This window comes from Bombina bombina, chromosome 2 (genome assembly GCF_027579735.1).
Source record: "Bombina bombina isolate aBomBom1 chromosome 2, aBomBom1.pri, whole genome shotgun sequence".
Lineage (NCBI taxonomy): Eukaryota > Metazoa > Chordata > Amphibia > Anura > Bombinatoridae > Bombina > Bombina bombina.
In genome coordinates this window covers 507,995,441-508,013,876 of record NC_069500.1, presented here as the reverse complement: position 1 = coordinate 508,013,876, position 18,436 = coordinate 507,995,441, and the positions used below count along the sequence as shown (strand labels likewise).

Genomic DNA, 18,436 nt, shown 5'->3' with positions numbered 1-18,436 from the left:
TTATTTCCCTCTAGACCTTCATAGACAACCGCGGTTTCCTGGTGAGCATTTTCTGCGCCCTGGGTGTGTTCAGTATCCTCATACTTCTCCTTTGCATGGAAACTGTGGTCCAGAAGGGCATAAAGTTCCTTGCAGTCATCATTTGGGGATGCCTAGTTACCATGGGTTACGTATTCATTTTCACAAGCGGCATTGTATCACCATGGGACCAGGTAAAAAAACTCCTGATATTGTTTTCATTTCAAAATGATATATTTTAGCACAATGAAGCACAAAATTAGCGCTATTGCATGTTGGCATCACTCAAGGGCAATCAGTAGGGCTTCTGTTTTGCTGTCACAAGTCCAAATGTATTTTTATCACTCAATATATCATCTAGACTAGAGCACTCTAACATCTGCATGTTGGATAGTGTGGGTCCCTAAACCCCTCACATAAAAGATTAAAATGTAGAAGCGCAGTACAGTATGATGTTAACTATCGCTCGAGCACTAAACCAATAGTGGGTTAAGCCGAGGGTGTGCTAAACCAATGGTGTGCAAGTAGTGATTCCTTCATGTTATAATATTCACTCTAATATTTGATCATCCACTTGTAACACCGGATAACACAACCTGCACTGTCGATTGTGCTCCACTTGTAATCTAGTCCTTTATCTATTTTCAGTTATTTTACATACATAATCCATTGTTTGTTTCCCATTACATTTCTGCCTAGTTTCTGCTGTTACAATCAATAATCATTAATGATACATCAACTAAATCATTATTACAAGCTATACAATCTGTACTGAGTACTTACTGTGGGTGAGTTAATAATAGAACCAGCACATATTTCCCTTGGTAGAGTAGATTTAAGTTTTTCCTGGGTGTTCAGCATTTTCTGGTATTTCCTAACTCTGGCTGTTCTTTGTAGGTATATTGGACGTTGTTTGTGACCATCAGCCTGTACACAATGCTGCCTTTGTATATGAAAGGTGCTATCCTTGCTGCAGTATTCTGTTCAGTTTCACATATCATAGTCCTGAGCATCTACATTTCTGTATCCCGTCATCTGCCTGAAGTTGATCTAGCCCTACAGGTAGGGGTGAACTACAAAAATGCATGTTGTTATTATTAAGAATATTTAAAAGATCCCAGCGTTTAGGCAAAGTCACTTAATAAATTTACATTTCTCTTGTTAAGTGTATCCAGTCCACGGATCATCCATTACTTGTGGGATATTCTCCTTCCCAACAGGAAGTTGCAAGAGGATCACCCACAGCAGAGCTGCTATATAGCCCCTCCCCTCACTGCCATACCCAGTCATTCTCTTGCAACTCTCAACTAAGATGGAGGTCGTAAGAGGACTGTGGTGTTTTATACTTAGTTTATTTCTTCAATCAAAAGTTTGTTATTTTTAAATGGTACCGGAGTGTACTGTTTATCTCAGGCAGTATTTAGAAGAAGAATCTGCCTGCGTTTTTTATGATCTTAGCAGAAGTAACTAAGATCCTTTGCTGTTCTCACATATTCTGAGGAGTGAGGTAACTTCAGAGGGGGAATAGCGTGCAGGTTTTCCTGCAATAAGGTATGTGCAGTTAAAATATTTTTCTAGGGATGGAATTTGCTAGAAAATGCTGCTGATACCGAAGTAATGTAAGTAAAGCCTTAAATGCAGTGATAGCGACTGGTATCAGGCTTATTAATAGAGATACATACTCTTATAAAAGTGTATTTTAAAACGTTTGCTGGCATGTTTAATCGTTTTTTTACATATGTTTGGTGATAAAACTTATTGGAGCCTAGTTTTTTCCACATGGCTGGCTTGAATTTTGCCTAGAAGCAGTTCCCTGAGGCTTCCCACTGTTGTAATATGAGTGGGAGGGGCCTATTTTGGTGTTTTTTTGCACAGCAAAAATTACAGACACAGACATCCAGCTTCTTCCTGCATGATCCAGGACTTCTCTGAAGGGCTCAAAAGGCTTCAAAAGTCGTATTGAGGGAGGTAAAAAGCCACAGTAGAGCTGTGGCAGTTGTTGTGACTGTTTAAAAAACGTTTTTGTCATTTGTTATTCCGTTTTTGGTATTAAGGGGTTAATCATCCATTTGCAAGTGGGTGCAATGCTCTGCTAACTTATTACATACACTGTAAAAATTTCGTTAGTGTAACTGCATTTTTTCACTGTTATTTCAAAATTTGGGAAAATTTGTGTTTCTTAAAGGCGCAGTAACGTTTTTTTATATTGCTTGTAAACTTGTTTTAAAGTGTTTTCCAAGCTTGCTAGTCTCATTGCTAGTCTGTTTAAACATGTCTGACACAGAGGAACCTACTTGTTCATTATGTTCGAAAGCCATGGTGGAGCCCCATAGGAGATTGTGTACTAAATGTATTGATTTCACCTTAAACAGTAAAGATCATTCTTTATCTATAAAAGAATTATCACCAGAGGGTTCTGTCGAGGGGGAAGTTATGCCGACTAACTCTCCCCACGTGTCAGACCCTTCGCCTCCCGCTCAGGGGACGCACGCTAATATAGCGCCAATTACATCAGGGACGCCCATAGCGATTACCTTGCAGGACATGGCTGCAATCATGAATAATACCCTGTCAGAGGTATTATCTAGATTGCCTGAATTAAGAGGCAAGCGCGATAGCTCTGGGGTTAGGAGAGATACAGAGTGCGCAAATGCTGTTAGAGCCATGTCTGATACTGCGTCACAGTATGCAGAACATGAGGACGGAGAGCTTCAGTCTGTGGGTGATATCTCTGACTCGGGGAAACCTGATTCAGAGATTTCTAATTTTAAATTTAAGCTTGAGAACCTCCGTGTATTGCTTGGGGAGGTATTAGCTGCTCTGAATGACTGTAACACAGTTGCAATTCCAGAGAAATTGTGTAGGCTGGATAGATACTATGCTGTGCCGGTGTGTACTGACGTTTTTCCTATACGTACCTAAAAGGCTTACAGAAATTATTAGCAAGGAGTGGGATAGACCCAGTGTGCCCTTTTCCCCACCTCCTATATTTAGAAAAATGTTTCCAATAGACGCCACTACACGGGACTTATGGCAGACGGTCCCTAAGGTGGAGGGAGCAGTTTCTACTTTAGCAAAGAGTACCACTATCCCGGTTGAGGACAGTTGTGCTTTTTCAGATCCAATGGATAAAAAATTGGAGGGTTACCTTAAGAAAATGTTTATTCAACAAGGTTTTATTTTACAGCCCCTTGCATGCATTGCGCCTGTCACTGCTGTGGCGGCATTCTGGTTTGAGGCCCTGGAAGAGGCCATCCAGACAGCTCCATTGAATGAAATTATTGACAAGCTTAGAACGCTTAAGCTAGCTAACTCATTTGTTTCTGATGCCATTGTTCATTTGACTAAACTAACGGCTAAGAATTCCGGATTCGCCATCCAGGCGCGTAGGGCGCTATGGCTTAAATCCTGGTCAGCTGACGTGACTTCAAAGTCTAAATTACTCAACATTCCTTTCAAGGGGCAGACCTTATTCGGGCCTGGCTTGAAGGAAATTATTGCTGACATTAATGGAGGCAAGGGTCATACCCTTACTCAGGACAGGGCCAAATCAAAGGCCAAACAGTCTAATTTTCGTGCCTTTCGAAATTTCAAGGCAGGAGCAGCATCAACTTCCTCCGCTTCAAAACAAGAGGGAACTGTTGCTCATTCCAGACAGGCCTGGAAACCTAACCAGTCCTGGAACAAGGGCAAGCAGGTCAGGAAGCCTGCTGCTGCCCCCAAGACAGCATGAAGGAACGGCCCCCTATTTGGAAACGGATCTAGTGGGGGGCAGACTTTCTCTCTTCACCCAGTCGTGGGCAAGAGATGTTCAGGATCCCTGGGCGTTGGAGATCATATCTCAGGGACTTCAAAGCTTCTCCTCCACAAGGGAGATTTCATCTTTCAAGGTTATCATCAAACCAGATAAAGAAAGAGGCATTCCTAAGCTGTGTGCAAGACCTCCTAGTAATGGGAGTGATCCATCCAGTTTCGCGGACGGAACAAGGACAGGGATTTTATTCAAATCTGTTTGTGGTTCCCAAGAAAGAGGGAACCTTCAGACCAATCTTGGATCTAAAGATCTTAAACAAATTCCTCAGAGTTCCATCATTCAAAATGGAGACTATTCGGACCATCCTACCCATGATCCAAGAGGGTCAGCACATGACCACAGTGGACTTAAAGGATGTCTACCTTCACATACCGATTCACAAAGATCATCATCGGTTCCTAAGGTTTGCCTTTCTAGACAGGCATTACCAATTTGTAGCTCTTCCCTTCGGGTTGGCATCTGCCCCGAGAATTTTTACAAAGGTTCTGGGCTCACTTCTGGCGGTTCTAAGACCGCGAGGCATAGCGGTGGCTCCGTATCTAGACGACATCCTGATACAGGCGTCAAGCTTTCAAATTGCCAAGTCTCATACAGAGATAGTTCTGGCATTTCTGAGGTCGCATGGGTGGAAAGTGAACATGGAAAAGAGTTCTCTATCACCACTCACAAGAGTCTCCTTCCTAGGGACTCTTATAGATTCTGTAGAGATGAAAATTTACCTGACGGAGTCCAGGTTATCAAAACTTCTAAATGCTTGCCGTGTCCTTCATTCCATTCCACGCCCGTCAGTGGCTCAGTGCATGGAAGTAATCGGCTTAATGGTAGCGGCAATGGACATAGTGCCATTTGCACGCCTGCATCTCAGACCGCTGCAATTATGCATGCTAAGTCAGTGGAATGGGGATTACTCAGATTTGTCCCCTCTACTAAATCTGGATCAAGAGACCAGAGATTCTCTTCTCTGGTGGCTTTCTCGGGTCCATCTGTCCAAGGGTATGACCTTTCGCAGGCCAGATTGGACGATTGTAACAACAGATGCCAGCCTTCTAGGTTGGGGCGCAGTCTGGAACTCCCTGAAGGCTCAGGGATTGTGGACTCAGGAGGAAAAACTCCTCCCAATAAATATTCTGGAGTTAAGAGCAATATTCAATGCTCTTCTAGCTTGGCCTCAGTTAGCAACACTGAGGTTCATCAGATTTCAGTCGGACAACATCACGACTGTGGCTTACATCAACCATCAAGGGGGAACCAGGAGTTCCCTAGCGATGTTAGAAGTCTCAAAGATAATTCGCTGGGCAGAGTCTCACTCTTGCCACCTGTCAGCGATCCACATCCCAGGCGTAGAGAACTGGGAGGCGGATTTTCTAAGTCGTCAGACTTTTCATCCGGGGGAGTGGGAACTCCATCCGGAGGTGTTTGCTCAACTGGTCCATGGTTGGGGCAAACCAGAACTGGATCTCATGGTGACTCGCCAGAACGCCAAGCTTCCTTGTTAAGGATCCAGGTCCAGGGACCCGGGAGCAACGCTGATAGATGCTCTAGCAGCTCCTTGGTTCTTCAACCTGGGCTATGTGTTTCCACCGTTTCCTCTGATCCCTCGACTGATTGCCAAAATCAAACAGGAGAGAGCATCGGTGATTCTGATAGCGCCTGCGTGGCCACGCAGGACCTGGTATGCAGACCTAGTGGATGGACTCTGCCTCTGAGGCAGGACCTTCTAATACAAGGTCCTTTCAATCATCCAAATCTACTTTCTCTGAGACTGACTGCATGGAGATTGAACGCTTGATTCTATCAAGGCGTGGCTTCTCCGAGTCAGTCATTGATACCTTACTACAGGCTCGGAAGCCTGTCACCAGGAAAATCTACCATAAGATATGGCGTAAATATTTTTATTGGTGTGAATCCAAGAGTTACTCATGGAGTAAGGTTAGGATTCCTAGGATATTGTCCTTTCTCCAAGAGGGTTTGGACAAAGGCTTATCAGCTAGTTCTTTAAAAGGACAGATCTCTGCTCTGTCTATTCTTTTGCACAAGCGTCTGGCAGAAGTTCCAGACGTCCAGGCATTTTGTCAGGCTTTGGTTAGGATTAAGCCTGTGTTTAAAACTGTTGCTCCCCCGTGGAGCTTAAACTTGGTTCTTAAAGTTCTTCAGGGAGTTCCGTTTGAACCCCTTCATTCCATTGATATTAAACTTTTATCTTGGAAAGTTCTGTTTTTGATGGCTATTTCCTCGGCTCGAAGAGTCTCTGAGTTATCTGCCTTACATTGTGATTCTCCTTATCTGATTTTTCATTCAGACAAGGTAGTTCTGCGTACCAAACCTGGGTTTTTACCTAAGGTGGTTTCTAACAGGAATATCAATCAAGAGATTGTTGTTCCATCATTGTGTCCTAATCCTTCTTCAAAGAAGGAACGTCTTTTGCATAATCTGGACGTAGTCCATGCCTTGAAGTTTTACTTACAGGCTACTAAAGATTTTCGTCAAACATCTGCCCTGTTTGTCGTTTACTCTGGACAGAGGAGAGGTCAAAAAGCTTCGGGAACCTCTCTCTCCTTTTGGCTTCGGAGCATAATATGCTTAGCCTATGAGACTGCTGGACAGCAGCCCCCTGAAAGGATTACAGCTCATTCTACTAGAGCTGTGGCTTCCACCTGGGCCTTTAAAAATGAGGCCTCTGTTGAACAGATTTGCAAGGCTGCGACTTGGTCTTCGCTTCACACCTTTTCAAAATTTTACAAATTTGACACTTTTGCTTCTTCGGAGGCTGTTTTTGGGAGAAATGTTCTACAGGCAGTGGTTCCTTCCGTTTAAGTTCCTGCCTTTTCCCTCCCATCATCCGTGTACTTTAGCTTTGGTATTGGTATCCCACAAGTAATGGATGATCCGTGGACTGGATACACTTAACAAGAGAAAACATAATTTATGCTTACCTGATAAATTTATTTCTCTTGTAGTGTATCCAGTCCACGGCCCACCCTGTCCTTTTAAGGCAGGTCTAAATTTTAATTAAACTACAGTCACCACTGCACCCTATGGTTTCTCCTTTCTTGTCTTGTTTCGGTCGAATGACTGGATATGGCAGTGAGGGGAGGAGCTATATAGCAGCTCTGCTGTGGGTGATCCTCTTGCAACTTCCTGTTGGGAAGGAGAATATCCCACAAGTAATGGATGATCCGTGGACTGGATACACTACAAGAGAAATAAATTTATCAGGTAAGTATAAATTATGTTTTTTCTACAGTTTATCACAGTTTAATGCAATTCATTAAAAGAAATAAATCATTTGGATTATAATCCATTTAATTGTGTTTGCTCAATTCCCAACAGATGTTGGCAGACACGGTCATCTTGTTGTGTGGAAACGTTGTTGGAGGTTACCACAAGCGCGTTACAGAGAGTGCATTAAAGCACACGTACCATGAGGCCATCAACTTCATTCAGTCTCGACGAAAACTGGACTCTCAGGAGAGACAGCAGGTGAGGAATCCGGGTATAAACTGAGCAACAACTATAAATGAAACATCACGCTAGTGTGACGCATTACCAAGTATTTATGAATTGATCATACCTGATAGTGAAATGAAGTAAAAAATAACCCACATAATCTAACTTCGCTGTAATCAGATTGAAATAATGATTGAGGAGATTATTCCTCTTTATGTCATTGCAGTATTTATTGATTAAGTATAACATGAAGCGTAAAGATACAAAACAGACCTCTGCTAACATTAACCTGTGTCTCTCATTTAGCCAGGAAGATTCCTCATTGCTCTCTGATTGCTTGCATGTTATTTTTCAGGAACAATTACTACTGTCTATCCTTCCTGTTTACATTGCATCAGAGATGAAAGCTGAAATCATGGCAAGGGTAAAAGAAAAGAGACCTGAGCCAGAGAATACCAATAACTTCCATAACCTTTACATCAAGAGACACAAAGATGTCAGGTAAGAGTGTCCGCAACAAACTTTAAATGAGAAAAAAAATAAATTGTAATTCCCCATAACATTCTAATAATGAATAATAAAAATATCTTTACAAAAGAAGCAAATTCTTCTAATTTAACTTTCTGAAAATTGTTTTCTTTCCAAAGAGGGCTGAGCCAATACTACAGACTTCAGATCAATAATCCTGCAATACTCTACACAGTGACTGCTTAATCAGTGCAGGAACTCATTTATATTTATTTATGCCTAACTGGTCAAAGCAGAAGAGTCAATTTTAAAAGGATATATCCCTGAATTGCAAAGTTTACTAACAAAATTACAGTTTTCAGTGCTTTAAAACACTTATGCTGTGTGAAGATCTTTTGCAATGTAGCACTTAGCTGCCATTATATTTGCTATTTTTGTTCCATGATGTCTGGCAGCATTGGGGCTTCCTCTTGAATTGCTGATGCATTCTATCATGTGGTATTCAGGCAATGGGGCTCTTTGAATGATACATTAGAATATTACACTCTTTGAAAGGTACATTAGAACATTACTATCTTTGAATGATACATTAGAACATTACACATTTGTCACATTGTTGCTTTGCAGCATCCTGTACGCTGACATTGTGGGCTTCACACTTCTCTCAAGTGAGTGTTCTCCAAAGGAGTTGGTCCTCATGTTAAACGAGCTCTTCGGGAAGTTTGATCAGATCGCAAAAGTAAGATACCACTAGGAAATGTGCTACAAACTGCAAAATACAGACATTTTACTACAAATGACAGCAGTGCCTTGTATAGATAGGGGTGTTTGTTGACATTTTGCATATAACACCTTTAATTTTAGGACGGCTTTAAACTTGTGTTCTTCCAAATAACTATCAAGTTTTTTTTTATCTTTTAAGTTCCAGTTCTCTATATTTTTTGTGGCAAGTGTGAGCATATTGTCTAGAAGCTCGTATTAGAGTTCTGGAGGAACGAATTGCAACACTGCGTGATATTCAAGCACTTGAAAGGGAAATGGATATGACTGAGTAGTCTGTTCATGGTTCTAGCAGCGGGAATAGAGGGAATTCAGATGGGGAGACTCAGGAAGTAGCTGGGTCACAGTTAGAATGGGAAGTATGAGTAAGCAGAAGAGACTTACTAGTAAGCTAGTTTTCAGCTGGTACACCCCAATAGATTTGCCAGATTAAGTGAAAATGTCAAGGCTATCGGTTCAGGAGTGGCAATGTTGGAGAGGACTGTTCTGCCTAACAATCCAGTGAACAGTCCTCCAGTAACAGAAGAGGGGCACGCAAGTCCAAACATAATTGAACAGGCAGGTGAGTCTGTGAATATGATGCACCTAGAATATCTCAAAGAATGGATGACGGAAGGGAAAGGATAGGAAAGTCAAAATTAAACTTGCAAGAATCAGATAGAGCATGCAATTTTAAGACACTTTTAAAATTACTTCTATTTTCAAATGTGCTTTGTTCTCTTGGTATCTTTTGTTGAGAATGAATATGCACATATGCTACACTTGTGGGAGCTAACTGCTGATTGGTGCCTGTATATATTTGTCTCTTGTGATTGGCTAACTAGATGTGTTCAGCTAGCTGCCAGCAGTGCAATGCCATTGCTTAAGCAAAGAATAACAAGAGAATGAAGCACATTTGGTAATAAAAGTAAATTTGAAAGTTGCTTAAAATTGTATGTTCTATCCAAATCATGAATGACATGTTTGAGGTTTTCTGTCCCTTTAAGAAATGGCACATTACAAAGTTTAAAGGAAAGAGCACCAAGTAGCAGCGAAAAGCACATGAAAATTAAATCTATGACAGCAAATACAGGAAGCATGCCAAGCAAAATGGGGGAGCTAGAGCTCTTAGCTGCTGAAGAGGATTATGAAATTATCAGTATAACTGAAACCTGGGGGGGGGGGATGATTCACATGACTGGTTTAACTTTGAGAGTCATACTTTATTTAGGAGTGACAGGAATAATAAATGGGGGTGCAAGAATATGCATGTATATTAAACCTGACCTTAAAGGGACATTAAACACTTTGAGATGGTAATATAAAATGATAAATTGTATATAATAAAACAACTCTGCAATATACTTTCATTATTTATTTTGTCCTCTTTGCCTGTAATTCCATTCTGAAATTGTGAGCTTTTCAGTTCCTGTTAGAAATGGAAGTGCAGAACACTATTATATACCACACAGCCATTGGCTGCTCACGCTAGTGACCTATTTATAACTGTCTCTAATTGGCCACAGCAGAGAAGGTAACACAAGTTACAACATGGCAGCTCCCAGTGTTTTATAGACACTAAAACTTTACACTTACTTTGTCACTTTTTAAACAACTAATGAAACTTGAAAAAATACATCTACATGTTAGTCATGGACTAATCTTTTCTTTGAATGCATCATTCTATCTAGCATTTATTTAGTGTTTAATGTCCCTTTAAACCTACAATAAGGGGAGATATTTATGATGATACAGGTTATAACTGTGGGTTTTAATAAAGAGTGAGGGAAAACATCCTAAAATAAATAAATAGTACTAGGAACATGCTAAAAGTCCCCCAACAATAGTGACATGGAGGAAACTCAACTGCTAACGCAAATAGGAAAGGCTGCTAATAATAGCAGTGCTGTAATTATGAGAGATTTTAACTACCCTGAAATAAACTGGGACAATCAAATTAGCAAAACAGCTAAGGGTGATAGATTTTTAAATGCCCTCAAAGATAACTTCATGTCACAATTACTAGTGACAACTAGAAATAACTATGCGCTAAGAAAAATTCAGAGAAAATGTAGGGAAATTAAATTATTCATGAAAATAGTACAGACTCAGCATTCCGTATATATATATAATGTGTTTGTGTAAAAAAGAAATCAAATTATCCAAAATTGAAAATGAAAGATTAATTACAAAGGATTCTCTGACACAAAGTCAAACTCCAAAAGTTTTTTTAAGTATATAAACGGCAAAAATGTAAGGAGAATATAGGTACATTAAAGTGTGAGAAAGGTAGGATGATTAACAGTGACAGGGAGAATGCTGAGGTACTAAACCAGTCATTTTCTTCAGTATACACAAGAGGAACTAATGGGAGATACATTAAAACAAACTATAACATACAAGCCTATAACTAGTAACTGGGTTATCTATAGATGGGATCAGGAAAAAAAACTGGATAATATTAAAGGGACAGGAAACCCCAAAAATTTATTTCATGATTCGAACAGAACATACAATTTCAAAAAACTTTCCAATTTACTTCCATTATTAAATGTGCTTCGTTCTCTTTTTATCATTTGCTGAAGGAACAGCATTGCACTACTGGCAGCAAGATGAACACATCTAGTTAGCCAATCACAAAAGACAAATGTGTGCAGTCACCAATTAGCAGCTGCTCCCACTAGTGTAGGATATGTGTGTATACTTTTTCAACAAGAGATACCAAGAGAACAAAGCACATTTGAACATAGAAGTGAATTTAAAAGTGCCTTAACATTACATGTTCTATCAGAATCATGCAAGTTTAATTTTGACTTTCCTATCCCTTTAAGGAAAAGAAAACTCTGGGTCTAAATGGAATACACCCAAGGGTTTTAAGGCAATTTAGCACTGTTATAGCCAAACCTTTACTCTTTATTTTTCAACTCATTATCCACAGGCATAGTACCCCAGAACTGGCATAAAGCTGATGTGGTGTCACTTTTTTAAAAGGATAGCAGGGCTGATCCAAGAAACTATAGACCAGTAAGCCAGTCAGTAGTGGGGAACATACTTAAAGGGATTATATTCATGAGTATATTTGTGTAAACAAGATTATGAGTTGAAAACAGCATGGTTTTTAATTAGATTTTATGAGGAGGTAAGTAAAAATATAGATAAAGGGGAATCAGTTGATGTGATATACTTGGATTTTGCTAAGGCTTTTGATACAGTGCCACATGAGAGATTGTATAAAATTAAGGGACTGTCAATAGCTGAAAATATTAGCTCAAGGATAAATAATTATATAAAAGACAGGGACCAATGAGTAGTAGTAAATGGATCATACTCAGATTGGACAAAGGTAATCAGTGGAGTTCCCCAGGGATCAGTACTGGGTCCTATTTTTTAAAATATTTTTATTAATGACTTTTTGCAGCTGATACAAAGATGTGTAAAGTTATTAGGTTAGTTCAGGATGAAATTGCTTTGCAACAGGATTTATAAAAAATGGATGAATGGGCTGGTAAATGGAAAATTAGATTTAATACTGGAAAATTTAAGGTTCTACATATTCTAATTGAAAATAAGCAGGCATCCTATTATTTAATTGGGGCTAGATTTAGCAAAAAAAGAGGAGGAATGGGATTTGGGCATTCTTATAGATAACAAGATGGATGCACAATACAGGGCGTTGGCTACTAAGGCTAATAAGATACTAGCATGTATTAAAAGAAGCATTTAAAAAAAGGAAAGTATAATTCTGTCACTATATAAATACCTGGTAGGGCCTCACCTTGAGTATGGAGTGCAGTTCTGGGGACCAAGAACTGCACTCTTCTATCAGAGCTAGAATATTTCAGAGAATGGCCACAAAACTAATAAGGGGAAAGGAGAATTTAAACTACGAGGAGAGGTTAGCAAATCTGGGTTTGTTTTCTCGACAAAAAAGGCACTTGAGAGGTGATATGATTACTTTATATAAATATATTCAAGGCCCATATACAGAGTTGGTGGAAGCTCTGCTTATTCCAAGGGAGCTGTCTGTGACAGGAGGTCACAATTTAAGGCTAGAAGAAAGGAGATTTAATCTCCAGCAGTGTAAAACATTTTTTTCACTGTAAGAGCAATCAAATTGTAGAAGTGAATGCCAATACCTTAGATACATTTTAAAAATGGCTTAGATAGATTTCTGGCTAGAAACAGAATTTATGGATATTTGTGCTTGTGTTAAATGGGTCACCATTTTAATGGAATTAATTTAAGCTCAATTGAAGCTTCTTTATTGTAAATGAAGTAGTATTTGTATAGGTTGAACTCGATGGACTTCTGTCTTCTTTCAACCTCATCTACTATGTTATTATGTATGTATTTATCTTAATCATAATCCTTGTGTTCCAGCTCTAACAAAACTCCCACATCTGCTTCTTTTTCTCCAGGATAACGACTGTATGCGTATCAAGATCCTGGGGGACTGTTATTACTGTGTGTCAGGTCTACCTGAATTCTTGCCTAATCATGCCAAAAACTGTGTACAAATGGGTTTAGACATGTGCCAGGCTATCCGGTAAGAAACGTACATTTTTCAGGCAGTCTTTAATGAGCGCACTACTTGTGTGTTATGCCTTTGTGTGTGTGTACTGTATATGTGTGCGTTTGTATATCTACCTGTGTGTGTATATATATATATATATATATATATATATATATATATATATACTGCATATATATATATATATATTCCTTGAACACACATATTCTTTTTATGTGACATAAGTAAATAGTTCATGGTTGAACTAGTGATAATGCTAAGAGTCACAGATAAACATTTTATTTCTAGGAAGTTGAGGAAGGCCACAGGTGTGGATATCAATATGCGAGTCGGAGTTCACTCTGGAAATGTGCTCTGTGGTGTAATTGGGCTTCAGAAATGGCAGTATGATGTTTGGTCACATGATGTAACATTAGCCAATCACATGGAGGCTGGAGGTGTTCCAGGGTGAGCGAATAAGACAGTATGCAATATAAAACATCATTATGCCTATTACATTTATTTCATGTATTTGTATAGTTTATTGACCTGTGTATCTCTTATAGGAGGGTGCACATCACAGAGGCCACTATGTCACATTTAGAAAATGATTATGAGGTGGAGGAATCAACATCTGGACACAGAGACCCCTATCTAAAGGAGAATAATATAAAAACATATCTGGTCATTGATCCTAGGGTGAGTAACAGGCACAGTTATTCATACAGACAACAACAGCATATTTTCCACTCGTTTTTCATTTCCTTCTGTATTTTTCTGCTGAGTCATTTGTTACCCTGTGTTGAAGATGGTTTTGGACTATGAACTCTTTAAAGGGAAAGTTATTTGCTTTTTATGTGAATTACCCAAACAAATCATATACTGCATCTTTTACTAATGCATTTTAAAAATCCCTTTTTTATATAGAATAAAAAACCTTTCTGAGTATGAATGTTCCTTTAAGATGAATCTTAGCTGTATAAACTGGATGCCAACACAGTCTTTGCTCATGTATGGCCACCAAAGTCAAACAACTCCATAATATAACAATTTGGTATACTGGACCTACTGGGCGTTAAGATAAAAAAAAGATATGCAGTACAACATATGACAATACTTTAATGTGCTGAAATAAGAATGTTTTAATGTGACATGTTTGTATCACAAGCGAATATTTTGCCTTATAGGAAAATCTGAAAAAGCTAAAACATTACAAATCTAGCGATGGAAACTGATATTTTCAACAAAATCCTTTGTGTGTGTTTTACAGTTGTAGCAAGTGACATTTTTACAACCTTTTGTAATGTGTCATATCTCATTACAGAACATACTGCTTTAGAAGTTCTGTAGGATTTGGTGCTGATGTTTGCACAAAAGATCACAGCATATTCTTCCCGAGGAGAAATGAGTAATATATACTATTCAAATTATTAGTGTTTTATTAGTGCCAGAATATTTGACATCACTATACAATGGGGTAGCACATTAATAAAGCTTGTAACAACAGGTAGAATATGCCTAACATAATGATTCTGCTCATCCAGAGGATCTAGCAACATTTTGTCTGCTGAAAAATAAAATCTTTATGATAAAAGTGTTTCAACCCTATTTTTTTTTTTACTATAGCTTGATCAGTTGTATTTGCTCATAAAGCCTAGTTAAAGGTACTAAGAAATGATGCATCATTTACATTGCATAAAATGTTGCGTTGGTAAAACTGAATTCTTTATTCTGCAAATTCTAATATGAACTTTAGTTCAGAACACTCCACATAAGATGACCCCCTGACACACTATTTAATTAATTCATTAATTATTTAAAAAAAAGAAGAAATAAGGCTTGGTGTGCATCCAATTAGAGGCTACATAACCAAGAAATTGGCCTCTTGCTGACTAAATTAAAATGGTGACATAAGAGGGACAATTTAAAAGCAAGCGGAGGTAAGTCTGCACTTTTGTACCAAAAATAATATTTTTCTCTTAGAAATGCAGTGGAACTGACACATCTCATTTTCATCTTTTAATGAGCCGACTGTCAGAATTATGGCATTATAATGAATACCTATATGTTATATATTCTCAGACACATTTTACTGACAGGGTGTATACACTCTAATTTATATAAATACATGTAGTTAGATTGTATATCACTGTCTGAAACATACAGACCTAAGGTAGTTTTACCATAGCAAATTCATAATAAACATCTTTACTTCCTCTTGCCCACTGTATAGCTGAGAGTGTAAGAATTCAAGAATTTGCCATGACAAGCCTCAGGGCTGAGGCAATTAAAACAAGTTTAGCAAGCAGGAAACGACCTATTTGTGATACCTCACAAACAAAACACTCTTGCTAAAGCTACCTTTGCAACATTTATGGAGTTCCAACATTTAAATTCAACCATATAATACACCATTTTGTACTGATTTCCCTAGCCTCAGCATCACAGCCTGCCCTTTTCCACAACCTATTACCTTTCCTGGTGTTTTCACTGCTGTATATTTGTATGTATGTATGTACTGTGTGTGTGTATATATATATATATATACTGTATATGTGTGTGTGTGTATATATATATATATATATATATATATATATATATATATATATATATATATATATATATATATATATATATATACAGTATCTCACAAAAGTGAGTACACCCCTCACATTTCTGTAAATATTTTATTATATCTTTTCATGGGACAACACTGAAGAAATTACACTTTGCTACAATGTAAAGTAGTGAGTGTACAGCCTGTATAACAGTGTAAATTTGCTGTCCCATCAAAATAACTCAACACACAGCCATTAATGTCTAAACTGTTGGCAACAAAAGTGAGTACACCCCTAAGTGGAAATGTCCAAATTGGGCCCAAAGTGTCAATATTTTGTTTGGCCACCATTATTTTCCAGCACTGCCTTAACCCTCTTTGGCATGGAGTTCACCAGAGCTTCACAGGTTGCGGCCACTGGAGTCCTCTTCCACTCCTCCATGATGACATCACGGAGCTGGTGGATGTTAAAGACCTTGCACTCCCCCACCTTCCGTTTGAGGATGCCCCACAGATGCTCAATAGGGTTTAGGTCTGGAGACATGCTTGGCCAGTCCATCACCTTTACCCTCAGCTTCTCTAGCAAGGCAGTGGTCATCTTGGAGGTGTGTTTGGGGTCGTTATCATGTTGGAATACTGCCCTGCGGCCCAGTCTCCAAAGGAAGGGGATTATGCACTGCTTCAGTATGTCACAGTACGTGTTGCATTCATGGTTCCCTCAGTAAACTGTAGCTCCCCAGTGCCGGCAGCTCTCATGCAGGCCCAGACCATGACACTCCCACCACCATGCTTGACTGTAGGCAAGACACCCTTGTCTTTGTACTCCTCACCTGGTTGCTGCCACACACGCTTGACACCATCTAACCAAATAAGTTAATCTTGGTCTCATCAGACCAAAGGACATGGTTCTTGTGCTTTCTTGTGCATCATCTTTAGAAGAGGCTTCCTTCTGGGATGACAGCCATGCAGACCAATTTGATGCAGTGTGTGGCATATGGTCTGAGCACTGACAGGCTGACCCCACACCCCTTCAACCTCTGCAGCAATGCTGGCAGCACACATATGTCTATTTCTTAAAGACAACCTCTGTATATGACGCTGAGCATGTGCACTCAACTTCTTTGGTTGACCATGGCGAGGCCTGTTCTGAGTGGAACCTGTCCTGTAAGACCGCTGCATTGTCTTGGGCACCATGCTGCAGCTCAGTTTCAGGGTCTTAGCAATCTTCTTATAGCCTAGGCCATCTTTATGTAGAGCAAAAAATCTTTTTTTCAGATCCTCAGAGAGTTCTTTGCCATCAGGTGCCATGTTGAACTTACAGTGACCAGTTTGAGAGAGTGTGAGAGCGATAACACCAAATTTAACACACTCTGCTCCCCATTCACACCTGAGACATTGTAACACTAACGAGTCACATGACACCATGGACGGAAAATGGCTAATTCGGCCCAATTTGGACATTTCCACTTAGGGGTGTACTCACTTTTGTTGCCAACGGTTTAGACATTATTGGCTGTGTGTTGAATTATTTTGAGGGGACAGCAAATTCACACTGTTATACAGACTGTAGACTCACTACTTTACATTGTAGCAAAGTGTCATTTCTTCAGTGTCATACTGTGTGTGTATATATATATATATATATATATATATATATATATATAAAATGACTGCACTTTCGTTTGTAGTTAACCCCTACATTGGCCAAAAGAGCCTTTTTTACTGAAACTTTGGTAACAAAGACAGCAATGAGCACAGAATTCTGCTTTCATACCCATTAGAAAACTAGATTGACAAAGCAACATCACACACACACACACACTCGCTTTGTATAACTATACATAAATATACTTACAATTGTCTCAAATGGTAATATAGTGTATATTTGTCTACCACAGATTATCGCCTATACTATATTTAGTGTATGCTAAATTGCATATTTTATGCTACAGGAAGTGACATCAAAGGAAGTTATATTATTACTTGCAGGGGTTCTGGCAGCAATACTCAATTACTGCCAGACCCCCCCCCCCCCCCATTTCTAAACCAGCAATGTCTGAACGTAATTGGTTTATATTGTATTTATTTTTTCAATCAAAGTTACTCGTGAGGACTCGAGTCCTCCCACAAGACCTAGCCATAAAACACACATCTACTGGAATAAAAAAATAAAGTAGTATGAGTAACCATCCCAATTTTTTTTTACCTATGCACAGTGCCTGATTGAGATTGAGTGAGCACTGCTGAAAATGTAAGGGAACTTTTCTACAAAATCTATTTCACATAAGATGCATGGCTTCTGAGTCTACTTTCAGTACTAATATAGTTCTGTTATGCCAACTGCATGCCCATGTGACTTCCCAGATTATATTGATAGTCCTTGCACCCCAATGCATGAATAATTCTCAGAAGATACATGATCCCTGTAGCCCCTTTATGTCAGTTATATGCATGCAAAAGCCCTCAAATCGTATGCATGGTTGCTGCGGTCCCATTCTGCCCTCAGGTCAAATGATTGTCCTCTGCCGCTCCCTCTATACCATCTATATGCACATGCATATTTTTGCATATGCGTCCCACCTTTTTTTTCATTACAGTTGCACTTCTCTGCAGCCCTTCTACGTGAGAGCTGACGCTGTGTGAGATTTGTTGAGTGACACAGAGAGGATTAAAAAAAAAATAGTATGACAAATGAATAAAGGATATTGTGAGGTGACTTACATTCCCCCATTAGATTTCTGTATTGTGTATTTTATAGAAAACTTGATTGCTGTGTATCATAAAAAGCAAAGCATTCTGGTGCTTATGGCTTCTGTCACATATACTGTATATGGATTTAAATCTCATTATATGAAGTGTGGGC

The 18,436-nt window shown here is 39.1% G+C and overlaps 1 protein-coding gene across 8 annotated transcripts in view; it reads left to right on the top strand.

Moving 5' to 3' along the window:
* The window catches only part of ADCY4 (adenylate cyclase 4), a 166,801-nt gene that overhangs the window by 47,660 nt on the left and 100,705 nt on the right, over positions 1-18,436 (top strand). For all 8 annotated transcript variants that reach the window (XM_053702263.1, XM_053702262.1, XM_053702264.1 and 5 more), the window contains exons 3-10: positions 15-212; positions 916-1,080; positions 7,163-7,312; positions 7,635-7,780; positions 8,375-8,486; positions 12,925-13,052; positions 13,326-13,484; positions 13,583-13,715. In XM_053702263.1, coding sequence (XP_053558238.1) covers positions 15-212; positions 916-1,080; positions 7,163-7,312; positions 7,635-7,780; positions 8,375-8,486; positions 12,925-13,052; positions 13,326-13,484; positions 13,583-13,715 — 1,191 coding nt within the window. The remainder of the gene's footprint in view (positions 1-14; positions 213-915; positions 1,081-7,162; positions 7,313-7,634; positions 7,781-8,374; positions 8,487-12,924; positions 13,053-13,325; positions 13,485-13,582; positions 13,716-18,436) is intronic.